Here is a 25,819-nt window from a genome sequence, read left to right on the forward strand (position 1 = left end):
ACAGACACTGGCACTGATAGCATTCACTGATGGGCACTGATAGAAGGCACTGATAGAAGGCACTGATGAGCACTGATAGAAGGCACTGATAGAAGGCACTGATGAGCACTGATGAGCACTGATAGAAGGCACTGATGAGCACTGATAGAAGGCACTGATGAGCACTGATAGAAGGCATTGATGGGCACTGATGGGCACTGATGAGCACTGATAGAAGGCACTGATGAGCACTGATAGAAGGCACTGATGAGCACTGATAGAAGGCATTGATGGGCACTGATGGGCACTGATGAGCACTGATAGAAGGCACTGATGGGCACTGATGAGCACTGATAGAAGGCACTGATGAGCACTGATAGAAGGCACTGACTGATGAGCACTAATAGAAGGCACTGATGGGCACTGATGAGCATTGATAGAAGGCACTGATGAGCACTGATAGAGGGCACTGACTGATGAGCACTAATATAAGGCACTGATGGGCACTGATGAGCACTGATAGAAGGTACTGATGAGCACTGATAGAAGGCACTGATGGGCACTGATAGAAGGCACTGATGAGCACTGATAGAAGGCACTGATGGGCACTGATAGAAGGCACTGATGAGCACTGATAGACGGCACTGATGAGCACTGATAGAAGTCACTGATGGGCACTGATGAGCACTGATAGAAGGCACTGATGAGCACTGATAGAAGGCACTGATAGAAGGCACTGATGAGCACTGATAGACGGCACTGATGAGCACTGATAGAAGGCACTGATGAGCACTGATAGACGGCACTGATGAGCACTGATAGACGGCACTGATGAGCACTGATAGAAGGCACTGATGGGCACTGATGAGCACTGATAGAAGGCACTGATGAGCACTGATAGAAAGCACTGATGGGCACTGATAGAAGGCACTGATGGGCACTGATGAGCACTGATAGAAGGCACTGATGAGCACTGATAAGCACTGATAGAAGGCACTGATGAGCACTGATAGAAGGCACTGATGAGCACTGATAGGCGGCACTGATGGGCACTGCTAGATGGCACTGATGATTGGGACACTATCAGTGTAAACAATTTACTGACATTCTTGACAGTTAACGGCAGTCCTTTCCTCACACAGACACAGCGTGTGAGGAAAGGGCTGTGGATAACCGGCAAGTCTGTTTACATGTGATCAGCTGATCACATGGTAAAGGGCCGATGTGATTGCGCTGGATGCATGTCCCAGGGGTCATGCAGGAAGCACGGTTTTGGGAGGATGTCCATGGACACTCTCCCAAAATTGGAAGCCCGGGGCTCGGATGGAAGGGGGGCCCATCATGGTTTCTTGCACCGGGGCCCTGAAGGTTCTAGTTACACCTCTGGACAAGTGTACTTTAAACAATTTTGACTTTCAATTGTAATTTAACAAGATCTCTCCTTGCTTAGCCCTCATCTAAAAGCATAGTACCCTATGCAAGTACATTTTAACAGGACATGAAGGAGTTTACACACATGCATATGTGTTATAGTCCAATGTAATTAAAAAATCCCAAGTAGTACACATCTGCCTTTAATCTGTTTTTAGAATTTATTATATAATTCAACTACTGTATATTGTTTTACTACTTTATTACTTATGCAAGGCTAAAAGAATGGTCAGCTTTTAGTTATTGTTCCTTCTATAATGCCTACTAATAAAAACAGAATTTTCTAATAGTGACAAATAACTAATTCTTGCTTTGTTCTTTTTTCAGACAATAAGCCTGTTTCTGCATAGCCAGAGACGTTACATTTTTGAATATGACCATTCGGATTACCTTGCTTCAGTAACCATGCCCAACATGGTCCGCCATAGTCTGCAGACAATGCTCTCTGTTGGGTATTACCGCAATATCTACACTCCACCTGACAATAGTGGCTCTTTCATTCAAGATTATTCTGGAGATGGACGACTTCTACAGACATTACACCTTGGAACAGGACGTAGAGTCTTTTATAAATACACTAAACAAACAAGGCTCTCAGAAATTCTTTATGATACCACCCAGGTTACATTCACCTATGAAGAGTCATCTGGAGTCATTAAAACCATTCATTTAATACATGAGGGCTTTGTTTGTACTATTCGATATAGACAGACAGGTATGCAATATAACAAGTACTGCATAAAATCATGATGACATTTTTATATTGTGCATCACATATAAATCTTTTTCCTGCAATGTTTACATAGTTAATGTAAGCTCTATATGATAAAAACAAATGTTCTCAAAAGGGAGTAAGCCGGAGCAAAGAATATTGGAGAAAAGTCCGATTGAACGTAAAAGGTGAAAGTGATACAAGCAATATTGTTGTAATAAGCAATGCCTTCATGTTTCTCTCCAGTTCGTATAAATAAGCCACAACTAGGCCTGTATTATGAACATAATCTTTTCTATTTCTTTATTCAGTTTTTTATGAAAAAGCCCCCGCTGGATGTGAATTATCTAAAGATATTCTTTAGATCTAAAGTTATTTTTTCACCACCCACCAACCTTGCCCTTAAAGATAACTTGAAAGTACAGCTGCACCTCTGTATAAAAAGCTATATGTTCTCCCCCACTCCCAGTAGACCTTATAGGAAAAATCAGACCTCAGATGCATCACGGACCCCTTATACAATGTCCAGCTTTCCACTGGACTGGACTGTGTTTACAATCCACTTTCCTCCCAATGCCTGTGCTCCAGTTTGCAGACGTGACTACAAGCCATGTTAGTGAATTTTGTCCACGACATTTGCTCCATGATTTGTAATCTACTGACAAAAAAATGAACCCTTATCTAAAAAACCTATCAGTATAGTGCATAGTGATTAAAACCTCATTAACTTTCTAAATAAAGCCTAGTGATTATTTTTGTTTTTGAAACAAAAATGTCTGTTATTACACTGCCTATTGGGCTAAACTATCTGCTAAACTATTGTGTTGTCTGTACTGGCTTGTTTTAATGTGACTCTGTCACAAAACACAATTTTGCCAAACAAACCTGCAAAAAAAAAGGGAATATTTAGCTTTTGTATTACTTATATCGTCAGGACAACCCTCTATTTTTTAAAAATCCTCCTCTGAAGTCTACAGGGCAACAAACATTTTCTAGAGTGTTGGTCTCTGCTGACCTCCATGTCATTACAGAATACAGCAGAGATGTTAAGGTCAGCAGGAAGAACCACATGAGCGCAGCGGGGTCACTTTAAAGACACTGGCAGTCGGTGTCTATTGTGACCTGCTGAGGAGGAGTAATGGCTCCTAATTTTATAAAGTCTTTGAATGCATATGGCTGTTAACAACAGGACATGCCTATAAAATGGTTGTTGTTTTTTGAAATTGTACTGTTTCCATTGTATGTGGTCAGTTTAGATGCAAATTTAGTTCTTCTCTATGCACAAATTCTAAATCTTGTTAAGAGTAGAGTTTGTGGAAAAAGCATATCTCAAACATATAATCAATTGGTCTAGCACAGTCAGAAGAAAATGTGCCAAAGAAGCGCATGCAGGCACGTTTGACGGTTTGCCATGATTTTCATGTGTTTTGTCACACGACAATTGTGGCAAAATCGGACGGCGATTGGGGCGCTGTTTAGGCTGCTTTCACACTGGGGTGGGTGGGCATTGACAGTAAAACCCCGCTAGCTTTAGCATTGCTTTACCATCATTTTGTGGCAATATTCGCCGCTAGCAGGTGAATAAAGGGTTAAATGTGCCAGTGTAGCGCCGCTGCCCCGGTGCTTTGCAGGCACTTCGGCAGCAGTGCCTATTCATTTCAATGGGCAGGAGCAGGTAGAGGAGCGGTGTATACACTGCTCATTCCCTGCCCCAAAGATACTGCTTGCAGGACATTTTTTAACGTCCTGCCAGCGCATCGCCCCAGTCTGAAAGTACTGGGACTGCAGGGAAGGTGTTTTTCAGGTGCTTTACAGGTGCTATTTTTAGCCCAAAAGTGCCTGAAAAATGCCCCAGTGTGAAAGGGGTCTAAGGAATACCTGAATTGCAAGTTTTGTTGCCATTCTGGAATCACAGGCAGAATCACGCAATTATGTCCACGATTTTAAGGCCTCATTCTCACGAGGTGGATCCACTTCCACAGAGTGCGCCTCGGTCCGCCAGCTCAGAGGGAGATCTCTCCGTTGATCACCGATGAGCCGGCGGATGACAGGTCCCTCTCTGCTCACTGAGCGGGGGAGGGGCTTGTCCACCGCTGCTGCTGCCTATGGAGAGATCGGACGAAAATGAACAGCATGTTCATTTTCATCAGATCTCACCCGATCCGATCCACCAGCGACGGATGCGAACGTAGGGGCATCCGTCTGCTTTTAGCGGATTGGACCGGGTCGGATGTCAGCGGACATGTCACCGCTGACATCCATTGCTCCATAGACTAGCATGGAGCACCCGCTCAGGTCCACTGTCAAAACTGACAGGCGGACCTGAACGCTCCGACTGTGTGAAAGGGGCCTAATACGCTCAGGTGTGAATGGTAAGTTACAAATGTAGCAAAATGTAAGGAGTAAAGAGGGTTTATAAAATCTACTGATACAAATCATTTATAAACTGCTTTACCTCTTACATTTTGCTACTTTTGTAACCTATTGGTGTGAGCGCTACATGAGCTCTTCAGTGTTAATATCTCAAACATATTAATTTTACTTCCTGAAGATTTGAATAAAAATTTTTCACTTAAAGTAGAAGTGGGAGAAGTAGAGCCAAGGCTATTTTGACCCTACTTCTCCTATGGATCACAGGAGTGCAGTTAGTTCTGCACTCCTGTGACCTGTTTTCAAATAACAGTGGGCTAAAGTCTGCTGTCAGCTGACGTCACTCAGCCAGCCTGGGTTTTAGATGGATTCTGACTTTACAGTCAGTATCTACCAAGATGCCTGTAGTGGCAGCTGGCTCAGCCTCTCATCGCTGGGAGATTGAGCCAGCTGCTCCGAACCCTTCCCCAGCCCAGCACTTTAGTGAGCGCTGGAGAGGCAGAGCAGAGAGCCGCTAACTCATAGTCACCACTCTCTGCTCAGAGCGGAGTGGAGAACTGAGCGATCAGCGATGTTTGATCACTCAGTTCTCAGTGCAGAGCCGGTGGGAAACAGATGTGGCAATGGATCAATGCTGCATCCACCTAGGTGCGTATAAATGTTTTTTTTCCCCAACACTATACTTTGCTTTAAAGTTGTATACCAACACTTGATTTGTGTTCTCTCCATAAATCATGTTCACTGCAAATCTGAGGTATTAACTATGGGAAACAGTGAATCAGTGTTAAATATTACTGTAAAGGTGACAGTTTATTGTGATCACCACAGAAGTACAGTAGACTGGGGTGGTAAGCAATCTGAGCTTACAAAGTTGAAGAGTTTGAGAAAGGAAATCATGTAGTTGGATGTACCTTTGGGAATATTTACTATTGTATATGTAAATGATTATTGCATTTTACATAAAGATTAATAAAAGGTGTTGTCTACAGCAATTAGAGGCAGTCCCCGGGTTACAAACAAGATAGGGTCTGTAGGTTTGTTCTAAAGTTGAATTTGTTTGTAAGTCGGAACAGGTACAGCTCCAGCCAAAAAAAGATTTTCTAAGTTTTTTGTATAGCATAGGTAAGGGTTAACACTCCAGTATCATTTATTTTGCTGTCTGTGCCCCTGTTCAGAAGATTTCATCTCACTTTCTTTTGTTATGACAATTGGATTTAGAAAATTTTGGGTAGTTGTGGAAACAAGGATTGATGATAACGCTTCAGTGGAGACACCTTTTCCCCATGATAACTCTTACAGCAGTGAATTTCTCTTCCTAGGGGTAGATTTCCTCTCACTTCCTGTTACCTCCCTCCATTTGAAAGTAGGAGTCATTTGTAAGTTGGATGATTGTAACCCGGGGACCGCCTGTATTCAGAATCTACTTCCTGTATTCCAATGTAGGGTAGACATTTAAGATTTGTTGGGTTTAGGGATGACACCCACATTTTGTTGTCATGTAATATACTGTATATATCTGTGAGGTTTAGTGAATTATCTTGGTTATGATGGTAGTGGTGGTTAAATATCATGCTAATTTCATTTTTCACACAAAATGACTTTACAGTGCCTTTAATTATAACATTTTATTTATGTAACATAGAAGTATCATGTCTCACCTTTGGGGACTAGATGCCTATTGTAAGCAGATAATTTTTGCTAACAAGTTTTTACTAACTGTTCCTAAATGGTCTTACAAGCAAGCTGTCTTTTAGTTAGAACCATATATAGTAAAACCATCTACCTTATGTGCCCAGCTATTGTCTGTTTTAGACTATTCATAATCACAATTATATTGTACTATAGATTTTTTGTCCTTTATCCCACGGTATAACCATAATTTTAATCAAAATGTAATTATTTTTTCAACAGGACCTCTTATTGGACGTCAGATTTTTAGGTTCAGCGAAGAAGGTCTTGTTAATGCCAGGTTTGACTACAGCTATAACAATTTCCGAGTCACCAGTATGCAAGCCATGATAAATGAGATCCCTCTTCCCATAGACCTATATCGTTATGTTGATGTCTCAGGGAGAACGGAACAGTTTGGAAAATTCAGTGTGATCAACTATGATCTCAATCAAGTCATCACAACATCAATGATGAAACATACTAAAATATTTAGTGCCAGCGGACAAGTCATTGAAGTTCAATATGAAATCTTAAAGGCTATTGCTTACTGGATGACCATTCAGTATGATAACATGGGTCGGATGATTATGTGTGGCATACGAATTGGTGTAGATGCCAATTTAACAAGATATTCCTATGAATATGATCCTGATGGCCAGCTTCAGGCTGTGTCTGTTAATGATAAGCTGCAGTGGCGTTACAGCTATGATCTAAATGGAAACATAAACTTGCTTAGCCTTGGGAATACTGTTCGTCTCACCCCACTAAGGTATGATATTGGAGATCGTATTACTCGTCTGGGAGAAATTCAGTACAGGATGGATGAAGATGGGTTTCTCAGACAAAGAGGCAATGATATATTTGAGTACAATTCCAATGGTCTTCTGAGTCGTGCTTATAACAAGGTTGCTGGTTGGAATGTACACTACCGATATGATGGACTTGGAAGACGTGTTGCAAGCAAGTCGAGTACAGGTTCTCATCTGCAGTTCTTTTATGCAGATCTAGCCAATCCAATAAGAGTTACTCATCTCTACAATCACACAAGTTCTGAGATAACATCACTCTATTATGATCTTCAAGGTCATCTTATCGCTATGGAATTAAGCAGTGGCGAGGAGTATTATGTTGCATGTGACAATACAGGAACACCTCTAGCAGTATTCAGCAGCCGTGGCCAAATTTTAAAAGAAATCTTATACACACCATATGGGGACATATATGAGGACACAAATCCAGATTTTGAGATTATCACTGGGTTTTATGGTGGACTATATGACTCCTTGACTAAACTTGTGCACCTGGGTCAACGGGATTATGATGTGGTGGCAGGGCGGTGGGCCACACCCAATTACAATATTTGGAATAAGTTAAACATTGAACCAAAGCCATTTAACTTGTACGCATTTGAAAACAACTATCCAGTTGGCAAGACCCAAGATGTGGCACAATATACTACAGGTAAAGCAATGGTTTCTAGGAACTTAATACATTTCAGCATATAGCTCACTCTCAGTCACAGTTACAGTTTTGATTGGATATAGTAAGTGCTATATATAAAGTCTCTGCAGATTACATTAGAAAACCTGATCTGATCTTGTGAGGCCAACCTACTTTTTCTTTTGGCCCCAGAAGGATGCCTTGGTGGCTTTCAAATTTAACTATTTTTAATAACAAAAATGTAATATGTTGCAGCTGACTAGCCCTTAGATGCGATTGCACATTAGTTTATTTTCTTATATATATTTTTCCTTTGTTTTTATCCGGTGATCTTGCCAGTAACACACACTGGTGCAACTCTGCATAAAAACCATCAGCTTCCAGGTTTTTTGTTAAAGCTTAATTGAACAAGCTGAAGTTAGAAGCTGATTGGCTACCATGCACAGCTGCATCAGATTTTGCACTCTACAGTTTTAGGCCCAGCTCACATCGAGAGATTTTGGATCACAGACGGAAGCACTGGGCTTCTGGCCATGATTCCAACTCCAATGCTGGCAAAATGCGCATGCATGTTGGGGATGCCATTCATTTTCACTGGCAGCTATATGAGGTGCAGTTTTGCCCCGGCTGTCACGCAATGAATCGTGTTGCAATCCCGGCAAAACTGCATTGCTGCCTACAATCCTAAATCGCTAGATTTGAAAGCGGCCTTAGAAAATCAACCGTAATCTGTCTCAGGTAACAACGTACACTTATTGTACTGTATCTATGGAGAAACATTCTCATCCTAGGACAGTACGTTTGTTAGAACTAAAGAACATCCCCCTCTTTTCATATTTCTTTAACTTAGGGGGAGGTGTTTTGTAGTTCACAGAGCTTATCTCATAATGTGCACAGGCCTAGTACACAGAAACTTGAAAGCTCACTGGATTTCTAGGATGATTAATAATAGATATTTTTGCTAGATGAATAGATATAACAAAACACCAAAGGAGAGAAAATAGGTTCAGTGTTAGGTGTATTAGGCTGTACATAGACTTTAAGAGAGACTGTATCTGTGCAGTAATGTACATGTATCAGGGTAAAACAAACAGCAAGGAAGGCTGTGTTTGGTAAAACTGGGCACCACCAATATGTCTGCACTACATAGCACAGGAATTTTTCGAATGATTGTTGCAGATCTTTAAAACTGCTTTTAAAAAGATTGTAGGCTTTTTTCAGCTCTTCTCTGCAATAAGGTATGATTACTCAGGCACAGCCATCACATGTTGTGGTTAGCACTTTAAAAACATCCGCAGTAAATGGGTCAATCTAAAATCAGAAGTAATATGCAGTTCATGTCTGAAAATAAAGTAAAAGCTGTAGAAATTACCATGAACAATTATAAAGCTCTAGTCATAGGAAGTTTGATGTAGTCATTATGTAAAATAAACACACAGTAATAATAATTATTTAGGAACTTTTGCTTTCTTTTTTTAGACATTGGAAGTTGGCTGGAACTGTTTGGTTTTCAACTGCACAATGTGCTCCCTGGATTCCCAAAACCAGAAAAAAAGGGCTTTGAATCATCTTATGAATTAGTGCAACTTCAAACTAAAACTCAGGAATGGGATCCTGGGAAGGTAAGCATTTGTCCTAAAGTTTGGAAAGAAATGTTTTGGCTATGGGACAGGAATGAAGAGAAATCTCCATAATGGGATGCAGCTGGCATAAAACTGACAGGGGTTATAACCCTCCCTTATGCTATTAAAAATGAGAAAAAAAAGTTTTGCCTTTAGTTCTACTAATGGTTGGTTCCTAGAGCGCTGAATCAAATTGAACTCTGAGTTAAAGCCCTGCTTCAACCAAAACTACTTTCCTTTTAAAGCTGAACTCCAGGCAAACAACTAAATACACAGATGAAATACAGATAAGGAAACTGTTTTTCCTGTCAATTCCTATTTCTGTCCTTCCAGTCCCCATATTTGCACAGCCCCATTTGATAGTTTAGTAACACTACAGGTCTTGACTGGACATTGAAAAGAGAAGCAGCAGACTGATGCTCCTCTTTCTGTCATTCAGCTTTCTCCTCCTATCAGTATATTCCTCATTAGAATATGAGCACTGCAACACAGCTGAGCTAAATTTCAACCTTTAGCTACTGTTTCATCCACTTAAAACATTAAAAAAAAACAAGTATTACACTACTTTTTCTGATCTGTCCTTCAGAAAATACTAGTTGCTTGGCTGGCAAGATGTTCCAATGGATTCAGTTCTTTCTGAATCTCCTAAAACACAAATTCAGATAAGGAGTTCTGACTTCACTTATTCCATAGAAGTGGCTCAAAGTATTGAAGTCAAAGACAGCATCTCACTACAGGTGTCATTTAATACTTTGTTGCAAAAATAAATATTATTCTAGGAAAAAAAAGACCCAACATAGTTGCAACTGCTGTTAGACTAAGGCCCCTTTCACACATGCGGACTGTATGTCCGTATATCATCCATCCGTTTTCGGATGAAATACGGACATACATGGATCCCTATGGGATAGCGGGTGTCAGCAGATGAACATCCGCTGACATCCGATATCATCCGTCATCGATCCTATCTTTCTATCCGTCTGCAGAGCGGATCGGATGAACACGGGCAGACGGTCCGTGTTCATCCGATCCCCCCCATAGGGGAGAGCGGAGATCTGACAGGGAGGTCCCTGCACAGTGTGCAGAGGTGGACTTGTCATCCGCCGGCTCAGCGGGAATCAACGGAGCAATCCCCACTGAGCAAGTGGATGTTCACAGGGCGAATCATCATGGATCCATCCCGTGTGAAAGGACCCTAAGGCTATTGCATTAAACAGTGTATCCATTGGAGCTCAGCTATTTCATATAGCCCAAATTCCATGGGTACGACTTTGACCATATCTGTCACATTCATACCTTCGGTCATGGCAAATTTTAATATTGCTTGTTGTAGTTCTTTACAGAGTTGTAGTTTTCCCAGTGGACATTTTTTGTTATAAACAGCATAGACAACAGCAGACTCCGCATGCGTTTCACATTTTACTGCAACAAAAACAGCTATGTGAAATGTTCCAAAATATTTGCAAATCATATTACTGTACATATTAGATGTAACTCCTAAGCTACATTTGCATGGACAACTAGCGCCAGTGTGAATGACAGCGGCAGGTATCTGCTGATTCCTGCAGCTGTTTTCTCCACCTGTGAGTGGCTAACTGAACCCTGTACATTTCAATGACAGGTCAGGTGAGGCCACAATTCTCCATGGCTGTCTGCAGAGTCAGAGATTACCAGTTGCTCACTTGGTGTGCTTCGCAGCTAGCCACTCACAGGTGGAAAAAATTGTTGCAGGAATGAGCAGATTCCTGCCACTGTCATTATCATCAGCTCTAGTTGGCTGTGCGAATGTAGCCTCAGTGGCAGAATCGGTTAGTTACTAATAACTGCAATATACACTATATTACCAAAAGTATTGGGACGTCTGCCTTTAAACGCACATGAACTTTAATGGCATTCCAGTCTTAGTCCGTAGGGTTCAATATTGAGTTGACCCATCCTTTGCAGCTATAACAGCTTCATCTCTTCAGGGAAGGCTGTCCACAAGGTTAAGGAGTGTGTCTATGGGAATGTTTCACCATTCTTCCAGAAGCGCATTTGTGAGGTCAGGCACGGATGTGAATGAGAAGGCCTGGCTCGCAGTCTGCGCTCTAATTCATCCCAAAGATGTTCTATGGGGTTGAGCTCAGGACTCTATGCAGGCCAGTAAAATTCCTCCACCCCAAACTCGCTCATCCATGTCTTTATGGACCTTGCTTTGTGCACTGGTGCGCAGTCATGTTGGAACAGGAAGGGGCCATCCCCAAACTGTTCCCACAAAGTTGGGAGCATGAAATTTACCAAAATGTCTAGGTATGCTGGTGCCTTAAGAGTTTCCTTCACTGCAACTAAGAGGCCAAGCCCAACCCCTGAAAAACAACCCCACCCCATAATCCCCCCTCCATGAAATGATTTGGACCAGTGCACAAAGCAAGGTCCATAAAGACATAGATGAGCGAGTTTGGGATGGAGGAACTTGACTGGCATGCACAAAGTCCTGACCTCAACCCGATAGAACACCTTTGGGATGAATTAGAGCGAAGACTGTGCTTCAACTTATCTGGGAAGGCTATCCATAAGGTTTAGGAGTGTGTCTATGGGAATTTTTGACCACTCTTCCAGAAGCACATTTGTGAGGTCAGGCACTCATGTGGATAAGAAAGCCTGGCTCACAGTCTCCATTCTTATTCACCCCCAAGGTGTACTGTCAGGTTGAGCTCAGGACTCTGTGCAGGCCAGTCAAGTTCCTCCACCCCCAACTCGCTCATCCATGTCTTTATGGACCTTGCTTTGTGCACCTGTCCAAATCATTTGGTGGAGGGGGGGGGGGTTGTGGGGTTGTTTTTCAGGGGTTGGGCATGGCTCCTTATTTCCAATGAAGGGAACTCTTAAGGTGTCAGCATACCAAGACATTTTGGACAATTTTATCCTCCCAACTTTGTGGAAACAGTTTGGGGATGGCCCCTTCCTGTTAGAAACATTGCTGCGCACCAGTGCACAAAGCAAGGTCCATAAAGACATGGATGAGCGAATTTGGGGTGGAGGAACTTGACTGGCCTTCACAGATTCCTGACCTCAACTCGATAGAACACCTTTGGGATGAATTAGAGCGATGACTGTGAGCCAGGCATTCTCATCCACATCAGTGCCTGACCTCACAAATGCGCTTCTGGAAGAATGGTCAAACATTCCCATAGACACACTCCTAAACCTTGAGGACAGCCTTCCCAGAAGAGGTGAAGCTGTTATGGCTGCAAAGGGTGGGCCAACTCAATATTGAACCCTACAGACTAAGACCGGGATGCCATTAAAGTTCATGTGCGTGTAAAGGTAGGCGTTCCAATACTTTTGGTAATATAGTGTGTGTGTATATATATATATATATATATATACATATATATATATACTGTATATACAGTATGTGTGTGTGTGTGTATATATATATTTATATACTGTGTATAATATATATGTAACTAAATAATCTGTTAATATTTTCTATCTCTTAGACAATCCTTGGTATTCAGTGTGAGCTACAGAAACAACTGAGAAACTTCATTTCTTTGGACCAGCTACCAATGGCTCCAAAACAAAATAGAAAGAAGTATCGTGGAACCGCAAAATATCCTAGATTTGCTGCGGTTCCATCTTTATTTGGAAAAGGTATTAAGTTTGCCATCAAAGATGGAGTAGTGACTGCTGATGTCATAGGAGTGGCTAATGAAGACAGTCGCCGCATTGCTGCCATCTTGAATAATGCCCATTACCTAGAGAACTTGCATTTTACAATTGAAGGCCGTGATACCCATTACTTTATTAAGTTGGCTTCTCTAGAAGAAGATTTAGCTGTCATTGGGAACAGTGGCAGTGGACGCGTTCTGGAAAATGGTGTAAATGTCACTGTGTCCCAAATGACATCAATGGTCAATGGAAGGACTAGACGATTTGCTGATATACAGCTTCAACATGGCACATTGTGCTTTAATGTCCGTTATGGAACAACCATTGAAGAAGAGGAGGATCATGTCCTGGAACTGGCCAGGCAGAGAGCGGTGGCTGAGGCCTGGACTAAGGAGCAGAAGCGACTACAGGAAGGGGAGGAAGGTATAAGGATGTGGACAGAAGCAGAAAAACAGCAGCTTTTAAGCACAGGGAAAGTTCAAGGCTACGACGGATATTTTATTCATTCAGTGGATCAGTATCTAGAACTTTCTGATAGTGCCAACAACATTCACTTCATGAGACAGAGTGAAGTAGGCAGGAGGTAACAAAAAAAAAACAAAAGACACTCTATGCCTTTGCGTCACCAAAGACTGCCTGTTTTTAAAACATAAAATGGTTTATTGTAACGATTTTCTAGATGAGATCTATGTATATGTAAATATAAAGTAAACATATCCAACTGCCTTTAAATGTGACAAAAGATGGTATTTTAATATTGTTAGTTTTAACAATGTTATCCTTGATGGCATTGGTGAGGTCTTTTTTGTACCACAATGCTGAGCGATGTGTTTAAAGTGCACCTGTCTCCTATACAAAGTAGAGGTAGGCATTTTGACTGAGAATGAAGCCTATATAGTTGTTTAAAAAAAAAGTAGCGATTAAGTGGTTCCCTATTACTTGTCATTATTAATAGGCTACATTCTGTTGAATATTTGTAGAACAAAATTGCCACCACTACTCTGAGTAGGCCACAAGTACATTTTAAGGCCTCTCAAATGCTAATGGGATTAAAAAATGACAGTGCAGCTTCTTATAGCTTGTGTGGCGGTATTCAGCATTTTCGCTTGCATATTAACCACTACAAAGTTGCCACTCTTTTTCTGAAAACTAGAGCTTATGTGATGAAATAGCTTCTAGACAAAAAAAATCTACCTAAAGAGTATTAGTACGTATATGAGAAATAACAAAATGTGTAATATGGAAACCTGTCATTGTTTCTTATTTTTTCATAAATTAACATTCTTTCAAAATAAAAAAAAATAAAATGTTGTGAGTCATGTATACTCATATTGGTGTTAACAGAAGTTAGTGTCTACACAATTAAGACCGTATTTTTTTTTTTTTTTAAGTAGCAAACATTTGTAAGCAGTGGCTCTCTTGTAAACAGTTTCCAGATTGTGTATATGTGATTCCAGCAAAGGAGCTATGTAATTATTATATGTTAATAATATGTATGCTTGCATTACCAGAGCATGCATGAAGAGCAATGAACAGGTGTGAAAATCCAACTTTTTTTTTTTATTGTCAAGAATGATGCAGCAGAAAAGTCTTCTGAGCTTGCAGGGTATCTAAGGTTAATGTGATTATGCAAGATGTCACAGGTGGAACTCCAAGTGTCTGTAAATCTGGCACTTAAGTGTAGTAGAATTCTGGAAATCTCATTGCTCTGCCATTCTGAAAGAGTCAGTTCATTCCAATTAGTTTCATGATTGAGATTCTGGTTATACCAGTATTTGCTCATTCTATTTACTAGATGCCTTCCTAAATATTTAAATTGGTATTTAGATAATTCCATTTAATCATTAAATTATAGCTAAAGCCATACAGCTTTGGTGACCCGGTATGTCAAATTCAGTCAGATATTGTAAATAGTATTTTGGCATTGCTGTAAAATACAACTAAATACAATGAAGTGTTACCCCAGGGAAACAGGAGTATATGTGTACAAAGTTTACTACAACTTGTATGTTTGTACAACTGTATGTCCTTTTGCTACGTACTGTATATAACTGCTTTTTGCTTTCTTTTGTATTCTGTACAAGCAAAAAAAAAGAAAAAAAGGAATCTTTATATTTCAAGGTAAAAAAACATGAACTATAAGAGGTAAAGTAAACTCTACTTTTGTTGTCAAATGCCCCATTTAATTGGTGATTGGGAAGTCTGTGTGTTAAAGTGGAGTTTCCGGCCGCAGAATTTTTTTTTTCTGCATGCATTAATAACCCCAATAAACTTTATATATGTGTTCTAGTGGATCTTAATGTTATACTTACTATTTAGAAAATACTCTTCTGGCCGTTGCCATGATGATTGTGGGCATATGAAGCCCAATCTCAACCTCTTCCTGGATTTGCGATGGAGAGGTGCATGCTGGTTACCCATCTCGCGCATTCTCCACATGATACTCCACTGCCTTAGCGCCAATTGTTTAGAAAGTTGCCATAACAATGGTCGACGATGGAGGAAGGTCCTGCCCTGTTGTTATTGCAACATAGATGTGATCCGCCTTAAATCGCATCATTTCCTGTTGGGAAATAACGCGATTTTTGCTCAGAGTACTGCCACTTCGGGGTCTGCGGAGCTCCGCATCACTTCCTCCCTCGCCTGTGCTCCTGGGAAATGTGAGTCATCATTTCCCAGGAGCACAGGCAAAGGAGGAAGTGATGCGGAGCTCCACGGACCCGAAGTGGCAGATTAGGAGCCACTACATGACAACAGGGCGGTGAGTAAAAAAAAAAAAAAATTCCCCCCAAATGTTTATTAATACTATAAAAGGACTGTAAATATGAAAAAAAAAATTCTGAGTGGAACTCCGCTTTAAGTTATACTTACCTTTTAAGTACTGGTATAATAATATAGCAAACTACATTGTAGCTTATCCACTGATCACTTCCTCTGATTGCTTCCTTTCAATATTCTGTCAATAAGAACAGAAAATAAGGTTTTAAGAACAGAGGAGACGGTGCTAATCATCATCTGGGTTTTCACATCAGAACTACAACTATAATGCCCTGTACACACGGTCGGACATTGATCGGACATTCCGACAACAAAATCCATGGATTTTTTCCGACGTATGTTGGCTCAAACTTGTCTTGCATACACACAGTCACACAAAGTCGTCGGGAAAATCCGATCTTTCTAAACGCGGTGATGTAAAACACGTACGTCGGGACTATAAACGGGGCAGTTGCCAATAGTTTTCATCTCTTAATTTATTCTGAGCATGCGTGGCACTTTGTGCGTCGGATTTGTGTACATACGATCAGAATTTCCGACAACAGATTTTGTTGTCAGAAAATTTTATAGCAAGCTCTCAAACTTTGTGTGTCGGAAATTCCGATGGAAAATGTGTGATGGAGCCCACACACGGTCGGAATTTCCGACAACAAGGTCCTATCACACATTTTCCATCGAAAAATCCGACCGTGTGTACAGGGCATAAGTATTTTGTAGCAAGGCTTAAAAACATTCCTCACTTCAAGGAGGGGGCTTCTTTATTATATAAAATACTCTTTTGATTGTATGGTACTGATCAGAAGCGTAGCTTGAAGCTTGTGGGCCCCGATTCAAAAGTTGACTTGGGCCCCCCCCACTACTTCCAACGTGCGTGCAGATACATCCACCGCACGCCAAGATACTCAATGTGGCTTAAGAGTTTTGAGTTCCCAGAGTTCCTCTTTACATCAGAGGACAGGGATTACCAGTGGGGAATCAGAGGACAGGGATCACTGCTGGAGAATCAGAGGACAGGGAGGTCACTTGGCAGAGCTCCTTTCCCATCCCAGCACTGTATACAGCTCCCCCCCCCCCCACACACACACACTACACAGGGCTGAAATCACATTCCTTTTACACACAGTCTGTCAGTCTTTACAGGGTGTATCTGGCTTTTATGTTGCCCTTTTGACCTGTGAAATTCTCTGGTCTTAACGGCAGTGTAGTTGCAGTAGGCAGATACACCCTGTGCAGATCATGGTTAACTGGCTGTGTTGTAAAGGAATGTGATTTCAGCCCTGCAGAGGAGGAACAGTATAGAGTACTGTAATGGGAAAGGATCTCAGCAGCCGGGCATAGCATGCAGGGTGGAGGGGGTGGTCAGGGGGCTTTGGTGGGGGGCAACTTAGATCTGGGAGGGCAAAGCCATGTGACACAAAATCTGGAGCCTGCAGCCCTTCAGGGGCCCCCTGAGGAGGTTTTAAGGGATTTCTGAAGGTTTCTCTGTCAGTGTTGGCAGGAGGTCACCTCCCAGAGGTGTGTGTCTTTTCCCCAGTTGTCATGGAAGTGGGGTAAGTAGACATCCCCGAGTGGGGGGGTTACAGAGAGTCTCAGCTGGTGACTAGGAGACACTGAGCAGTGTCATATCTCACCAGTGACTCATCGTGGCTACATGACGGTACTCTCCTCCTATTGCCTCGCTGAGCTCGGTTGCCATTCCATGTTGCCAGCACACAGCACAGACACTTCCCCATCCTGGACTGTTCTCACCTCATGCTCCTTTCCATTCAGGAAATGGCTCACAGCTTCTATCCAGCCAATGAGAACAGAGGGGTGTGGACTGTGGAAGGCAAAGTAGAAGCCCAGTACTGGAGCATGGCTGTGGGGCCCTAGGGCAGATTGGAGCTGGATTTTGTGGAGGATGTGATAATATGACAGGGAGGCTGCAGGGGCCCCCTGGAGCTAGGAGCAGGGTTGCGATTGTGACCCCTGCAACCCCTTATGCTACGCCTATGGTACTGATTGTTTATTTATTACATGTGCATTATGCTTTAAAACAAAATTTTTAGACCTTAGAATATTTATCATAAGGATTTATACTGTAGATGGCTGTGTGCTTGCTCCATGGCCCAGCATGGGAACTAGATAGGAAGTGTGCAAGCAACTAAATACTCAAAACTTGCAGGATATAAGATTTAGACACATCAAATAGCCAGATGAAGACAGGAATATTAAATAATTATTCTAAGCTTGTTCGTTGGGGGGGCGGGGGCAAAGATAGTTGATCTAAGAGATAAGATATAATTCTATGGAGAAAATTAATCCAACTGTTTTTACCCACATTCCACCACAGTTCCTGAGTCCTTTCTATAATGCTTCACAATGTAGAGAACAAACATGCCACTGTGCATTCTGGAATTAAATGGAGTGATATCTTTGCTGGAAGTACTCAGAAGAAATTGTTGATTTTTATGTTCAGGTAAAAATTACATTTATTTTAGGAACACATGAACCGAACAACTCCATTGTTTGTGGGAAAATTTGGTGGGCTATCCTTAACCCTTCTGGGGGTATTCCTGAGTGTGGCTTGGAGTTATCACATTCGGGATTGCATTGCAGAATCCCGGTACAGCGTACTTACCTTGTCACCAGGATCCTGTGGTGTCTCCCACTGTGTCCTTCGCCGGATCCTCCACCCGATGCTCTGTGTTCCGGGCTCCATTCCCTGCGAGCCCGGCGGCAAATTTAAAAAATACAAAATACATAACACATACAGTACACTGTAATCTTACAGATTACATTACTGTATCAAATCATTTCACCTCTCTTTTGTCCCTAGTGCTTTGTCCTGTAACCTGCATGCACTTTTATATTATATATACCAGTGTTTCTCAACTCCAGTCCTCAAGGCGCACCAACAGGTCATGTTTTCAGTATTTCCCTCAGATGAAATGGCTGTGGTAATTACTAAGGCAGTGAAAACTGATCAAATCACCTGTGCAAAATAGTGGAAATCCTGAAAACATGACCTGTTGGTGCGCCTTGAGGACTGGAGTTGAGAAACACTGATATATACTGTTCTTTCTGCCTGGAAACTTGAGATTGTCCATGGCAACCAAAAAGTGTCCCTTTATGTCAAAAGTGGTTTTAGACCAGCTAGAAAACAGCAATAGTAAATTAGAACACTTGCAGAATTGAGCGATAGTGAATCGGTGGGAAAATTAATTTCATTATTATTATTATAATTATTTATTATATTATAATTTATGATTTTGTGTTTCAAACTTTATTATACACGGGATGTCTATTAGACTCTTCTTTGGACAGATTTAAGTGTGTTATTATTAAGAAGGGCTACAATATAAAACGCCAAATTTCTATGCAAACCAATGTACTGCTTTGAATTTCAAAAATCTGACATACTCATACCGCCAGGGAGGCTATGGCCGGGTTGACACATATGCGATTTGGATGCAGATTTCTCCGCATCCAATTCTCATGACAGGAGAGTGGTTCACACAGCTACAAGGGCGGTCACGATCTGCATTTAAAAAGGGTCCTGTGCGTTTTTGGTTCTGATTTAGGTGCGAATTCAGGTAAAAAGTTGGACCTGATTCGCACCTGAATTGTTGAACAAGGATGCGCCGGACCTCATACTGTGAACCCATGGCCGTTGCATATGTGAACCCAGCCTCAAAGCTTAAGGCCTCTGCAGCAACTAATCACCAGTGAGCTTGCTTGGCCCCAGATAAGTTACTCACTTACTCACCCCTGATAAGTTCCACCAAATAAAATAATAAATTAACAGAAATAAATACATTAATAAAATAAAAGAGACTCACTTCAAAGGTTTTACATTTAAAAGTTTTATTCAATTCTTCTGAGACAATTTTAAGAGCCTTTTATTTCGATCTGAGGTCGGTCTAATTTTTGGAGATGACTTCAATGGCATTTTTACATTCTTTTGGATCCATGCTACAAGACCAAAATGGTCTATTTCATCCCACCACATCAGAAGTGCTCCTACAAAGGTCGAACAAAACTTTCTTTAGGCAGCAGTGGGCCCTTGGGCTCCTAGTAACACTCACAGACATGGCTTGTCCATGATGGTCAATGAGCATGTTAAGTCACCAACAACCTCAAGAGTGAAGAAAGGCTCCATGGTCTCCTGACTGTCAAAAATGCACCAGTGACCAAAGCCTGCAGAATGGCAGCTGGAGGGGTGGTGACCGACAAATGCATCTGCCTGTTCACAGTCAATAGTGAACTCCAGTGCTTTATTACAATAAACAACGCTTGAGTTTCAGGTGCCTTTCACACCCTCTGGTGGCATTCACATATTAGTTCCTGCATGCGGCCAAGTCTCTTTGTCCATGAAGGAGCATATATTTACAAAATTGAGAGCACACACTGGTCCTTTTGTGGTGGTGATGCTGCTGCTGCTACTTCTGCCTCTCACTAAAGAATACCATATGTGTAATAATTTGTATTTCTAAATAAATGCCGATGGCCACCAATCCCAGTGTCAACCTAGCTAATTCCTGGCATAGCCTCCTTCCAACCCACCACCCTCTCCTGCTTCTCCCCCAGAACAAAATCATTCAAAAATATATAGATAGATGAAGCAAAAGATCGAAATTAAATAAATAAACAAAATAGCTACATTTTAAAACCCACGTACATTTACTGCGGCATGGCCGCCCGGGTGCGCAAAATCACATACCTGTACATGATTCCATGCATGCGGTTTAGGTGGCGCACTGCTCCCACTGTGAGTGGACACAGCAGGAGCCAATCAGCGGGTCTGGTGGCCGTGATCCACCGATTATTCAGAAGAGACACAGAGCAGCGATGAGCCAATGTAAACAAAGCACACCGCTGCTCTGTCAGGGAGGAAAAGAGAGAGATCATGTTTCAGCTAAGCTGAATCTCATCTCTCTTTTCCTCCAGTGAATCCACTCCTCCCACAGTTCCACAGGGAACACATTTAACCCCTTGATCACCCCTGTAGTTAACCCCTTCCCTGCCCTTGTCAAGAATGATGCAGTGGAAAAGTCTTCTGAGCTCGCAGGGTATCTAAGGTTAATGTGATTATGCAAGATGTCAAAGATGGAACTCCAAGTGTCTGTAAATCTGGCACTTAAGTGTAGTAGAATTCTGGAAATCTCATTGCTCTGCTATTCTGAAGTTAGTTCATTCCAATTAGTTTCATGATGAGATGAGATTCTGGTTATACCAGTATTTGTTCATTCTATTCACTAGGTGCCTTCTTAAAAATTTAAATTAGTATTTAGATATAATTTAGGTTATTCTATTTAATGATTAACCACCTCAATACAGTGCACTTTCACCCCCTTCCTGCCCAAGCCATTTTTCATCTTTCCGAGCTGTCACACTTTGAATGACAATTGCACGGTCATACAACTCTGCGATTTTTATTGTGACTGCGATATTGTGGCGGACATATCGGACACTTTTGACACATTTTTGGGACCATTCACATTTACACAGCGATCCGTGCTATAAAAATGCACTGCTTACTGTATAAATGTGACTGGCAGGGAAGGGATTAACACTAGGGGGTGATCGAGGGGTTAATTATGTTTCCTAGGGAGTGTTTCTAACTGTAGGGGGAGGGGACTCACAAGGGGAGGAGACCGATCAGTGTTCCTCTGTACTGGGAACACACCATCAGTCTCCTCTCCTCTGACAGGACGTGAATCTGTGTGTTTACACACACAGATCCACGGTCCTGCTGTGTTACCGGGCAATCGCGGGTGCCCGGCAGACATTGTGGCCACACCGGGCACGTGCGAGTGTTATTGGCGGTGCGTGCACACCCCCTGGTGGGCCCGGGAAGGCGAGGGCATCATATGATGCCCTCCCCGAACGAGGCCTGCGTCGCCTGGCCTTCATATGACAGCCAGCGGGTGGCAAGCGGTTAATTATAGCTAAAGTCATTCATACAGGGATCAGTGTTTTTTTTTTTTTAGAACGGATCACTGTATTGGTGTCACTGGTCCCCAAAAAGTGTCAGGGTCAGATTTGTCCTCCTGAAAAACGCAGATCGCATTACCAGTAAAAACAATAGAAAAATGAAAAGCCCCTAAATCAATCCCCTATTTTGTAGACGCTATAACTTTTGCACAAACCAATCAATATACGCTTATTGGCGTTTTATCAAAAATATGTAGCAGAATACATATTGGCCTAAATTGATGAAGAAATTTGTTTCTTTACTTTTTTTTTTGGATATGTATTATAGCAAAAAGTTAAAAATATTGTTTTTTTTCAAAGTTGTCGGTCTTTTTTTGTTTATAGCGCAAAAAATAAAAACCACAGAGGTGACCACCAATAGAAAGCTCTATTTGTGGGAAAAAAGGACATCAATTTTATTTGGTTTGGGTACAACGTCACATGGCCACACAATTGTCAGTTAAAGCGACACAGTGCTGTATCGAAAAAAATGGCCTGGTCAGGAAGTGGGTAAAACCTTCTGAGGCTTAAGTGGTTAAAACTTTTATTTTTTTTAAAGACACCTCTAGGAGCCTTTTGCCTAATCTTTCAGTCTTGTTGAAGCTACTTTCCAAATGTGGTGCCATGGGCAGGCTAACTGAAAAATGATAGCCATGTATAACCAAGGACTGACACTCCTAATTTTTTGTTACCAAGACAGCTATATTTGCTTTCCAATACCATGCCATAGAAAGGGGTGCCACATGTTACTCTTTAACCTGAAAACTCAGAGGACTGAAGCTGTAATTTTTGGGTACCATGACAGATGTCTAGTGTGAAGCCAATTTCTGCTTGCTATTATTTGCTATTGTTATTTTTGGGTACCATGACAGATGTCTAGTGTGAAGCCAATTTCTGCTTGCTATCCTTCTTATAGCTACTTAATAAACTTTTTGATAACGGACAATGCTGCAATAAAAAATAAAAAATGCTGTTTTTTTTTTTGGTGAGCAGATAATGCACAGTTAATAGCTTTGCTAAACTTACACCAGTTGAGGCTCATAATACAAAAGAAAAGTTCTTTGAATTAACTGACATTTCTTTAACCCCTTTACGACCATCCAACACATGCGCAGTGGCAAACAGTGGGCTTTTAACACCCACTCACAGCACATATGCATTGCTGGGCGACCGTAGTTTATATTCTGAGAGCATGCTTAATGCATGCTCTTGGCACACAGACCAAGCTATCAAAGGCAGCTACTGGTTCAGGCTAAAGATCGGTAGCCAGTGGGGTTAATGTTGTGTACAAAAAAAAGCTATTTAAAAAGTGTTAACATATAGGGCAAAGTATGTGCTGCTATTGTATTACATATACCCACTGAAGTGACTAGCCTTCGGTGATACACAGAGATAAAACAAATCTTCCTACATACAGAACTGTGCAAAAGTTTTAGGCAGGTGTGAAGAAATGCTGTTTAAATATATGTATATTTTAATTGTTCACTTTTATCAATTTACAAAATGAGCAAACAGAAGAAAAATCTAAATCAAATCAATATTTGTTGTGACTACTCTTTGGCTTCAAATCAGCATAAATTCTTACACTTGCACACTTGAACAAAGTCAGGGATTTTTGTAGGATTAGAATCAGGTGTATGATTAACCAATTATACCAAGCAGGTGCTAATGATCATCGATTTCATATGTAGGTTGAAACATAGTAATTAACTGAAACAGAAACAGCTGTGTAGGAGGATTTAAAATTATAAGTGGAGTTGCGCAATTCCTCTATCGCTTCAATGTGAAATCAATATAAACCTTCATAACATATATTCAGTGGCTGAAAAGTAATAAATAGTGCAAATCAACATAAACCATAAATCAATAATGAACCAAAGCAAATATGTTCAATAAACTATTATGTGTCCAAGTGATCTATTCAGATATGGTGTATAGTCCTTCTTTGTTGAAATCCAAAAACTGCTGTGCTTTCACCAATCAGCTCAGTGCTCACAGAACTCTCATCTCATAGCCACATATAAAAAGCCTTAGGATCAGGATTTAATATGGGACTGGTAATCCTTCCTTGGGATATCCATCTCCTTTATGTTAGTTGTGAGATCCAGGCTCTTGAAGTATCGCTAATAGCTCCAATCCACATAAGGGAATGAAATAGACAATATGCCTCCCATAGTGTGAAATCATTTAATCAAATGCTTACATCAAAACAAAGTTAAAGTCGCATTAAAGCTTAAACATCTGCGTTTCTGCCTCTCATGTCACTTCTGGTCTGCCGTCTACTCCGGCCCTTGTGTAGGAGGATCGGTGAGGAACAGCCAAATTCTACTACTATGGCGATGATATGGAAGACAGTTTCATGTCACAGGTCATACACTATGGCAAGATTGAGCACAGCAACAAGACACAAGGTAGTTAGTTATACTGCAATAGCAAGGTCTCTCCCAAAAAAGTTTTCAAAGCAGACTAGGGCTTCAAAATGTACTGTTCAAGCTCTTCTGAAGAAGCACAAAGAAATAAGCATTGTTAAGGACCGCAGACACAGTGGTCAGGGAAGGAAACTTAATCCAGCAGATGAAAGACACCAGTGCACACCAGTGGGACCCAGGTACACCAGAAGTGATCTTCATGGAAGAATTGTGGCCAAGAAGCTATGCCACTGATGTGGAAAAAGGCTAAACAAATTAACTATGCACAAAAACATAGGAACTGGGATGCAGAAAGAATGGCAGTAGGTGCTCTGGACTGATGAGTCAAAATTTGAAATATTTGGCTATAGCAGGAAGCAGTTTGTTCATGAATGGATGGAGAGTGGTACAATAATAAATGTCTGCAGAAAACAGTGAATCATGGTGGAGGTTCCTTGCAAGTCTGGGGCTGCATTTCTGCAAGTGAAGTTAGAAATTTGGTCAGGATCAATGATGTCCTCAATGCTAAGAAATACAGGCGGATACTTATCCATCATGTCATACCATCAGGGAGGCGGGTGACTGATCTCAAATATATTCTGCAGCCTAAAATAGAACAAGGAGTCCTGGAAGTGATGGTTTGGCCCCCACAGAGCCTTGATCTCAACATTATCAACTCTGTCTCAGATTACATGAAGAGACAGAAGGATTTGGGGCACAGAGCAGATTTGTAGTTAGTTCTCCAAAATGCTTGGAACAACCTCCCTGCTGAGTTCCTTCAAAGCTGTTTGCAAGTGTACCTAGAAGAATTGATGCTGTTTTGAAGGCAAAGGGTGGTCACACCAAATATTGATTTGATTTGGGTTTCCTTTATGTCTAATTACTTTCCATTTTGTTAAGTGATAAAAATACACTAATAAAACTTCTATTCCTGAAAGCATTTTTGATTTACAGCATTTTTCACACCTGCCAAATAAAATTGCCTCTCTCCACCATTGTACACATTTTCCCACTTTTTTTAAATTGCACATGTCCGAGGAACATGCTGCTGAGTTTTCCATGCCATTTTGTTGCATTTGGCTGCTCCAGATGCCCTGAAGAAAACTGAATTTTTTTCTCTGTTAACTTCAAAGAATTTTCATTTTGACTTGTTTGGCCAAACTGCCCGCAAATCAAACAAATGTATATTTGAGCAACTCTACTCATAGGACATGTACTTATAGCAACATAAGGCAAGTCTTCATCTGCTCAGGTAGTTTTGATTTAACAGGTTTTGGGGGGGGCGGTGTTGTGTAGAAGGAGATTACAACCTTGTTTTAGCAGCATACCATGGGTTTCCCAAGAAGAACTATCCTATTTTCCCTTGTGGGATAAATGTGTAGCCCTAGTGATGTATATAAATCGCAGAGACCTAACCAAAGTCTGGAGGCTACATGATCTGAAAATACAGTGATATGTCACTCATGGAAATGGGTGCATATGATAAAAATAACTGAAAAGGTGAGTGTATAAATGCAGGATAAGAACCAAATGCGATTCAGTAGTCGCAAAAAATCGCATTAACTTTATATATGCTGATGGAATAAGGAGTGAATATAAAGTGAGTAATCCAGTGTTAACAGGTAATCAGTGTCCCCACTGTGTGCAATTTATGTGATGCATAAAAAACCAACCTCTATATTAAATATAAACCATGTGGGCATAATCTAAAATATAAAGTTCATATTGCAGACACAATTAATGCATATAATCAAGAGTGTACTGCTGTGTACTGTTGAATAATCAACACCTTCAGCAGA

The 25,819-nt window shown here is 41.2% G+C and overlaps 1 protein-coding gene across 9 annotated transcripts in view; it reads left to right on the forward strand.

The window, feature by feature from the left end:
- The window catches only part of TENM1 (teneurin transmembrane protein 1), a 1,380,190-nt gene extending 1,366,000 nt beyond the window's left edge, over window positions 1-14,190 (forward strand). For all 9 annotated transcript variants that reach the window (XM_073599409.1, XM_073599407.1, XM_073599406.1 and 6 more), the window contains 4 exons: window positions 1,738-2,125; window positions 6,404-7,624; window positions 9,083-9,225; window positions 12,708-14,190. In XM_073599409.1, the coding sequence (XP_073455510.1) occupies window positions 1,738-2,125; window positions 6,404-7,624; window positions 9,083-9,225; window positions 12,708-13,466 (2,511 nt within the window). In that variant the 3' untranslated portion in view covers window positions 13,467-14,190. The remainder of the gene's footprint in view (window positions 1-1,737; window positions 2,126-6,403; window positions 7,625-9,082; window positions 9,226-12,707) is intronic.
- Window positions 14,191-25,819: the final 11,629 nt, after the last annotated feature.

Source organism: Aquarana catesbeiana, linkage group LG09, assembly GCF_042186555.1.
Source record: "Aquarana catesbeiana isolate 2022-GZ linkage group LG09, ASM4218655v1, whole genome shotgun sequence".
Taxonomy (NCBI): Eukaryota; Metazoa; Chordata; class Amphibia; order Anura; family Ranidae; genus Aquarana; species Aquarana catesbeiana.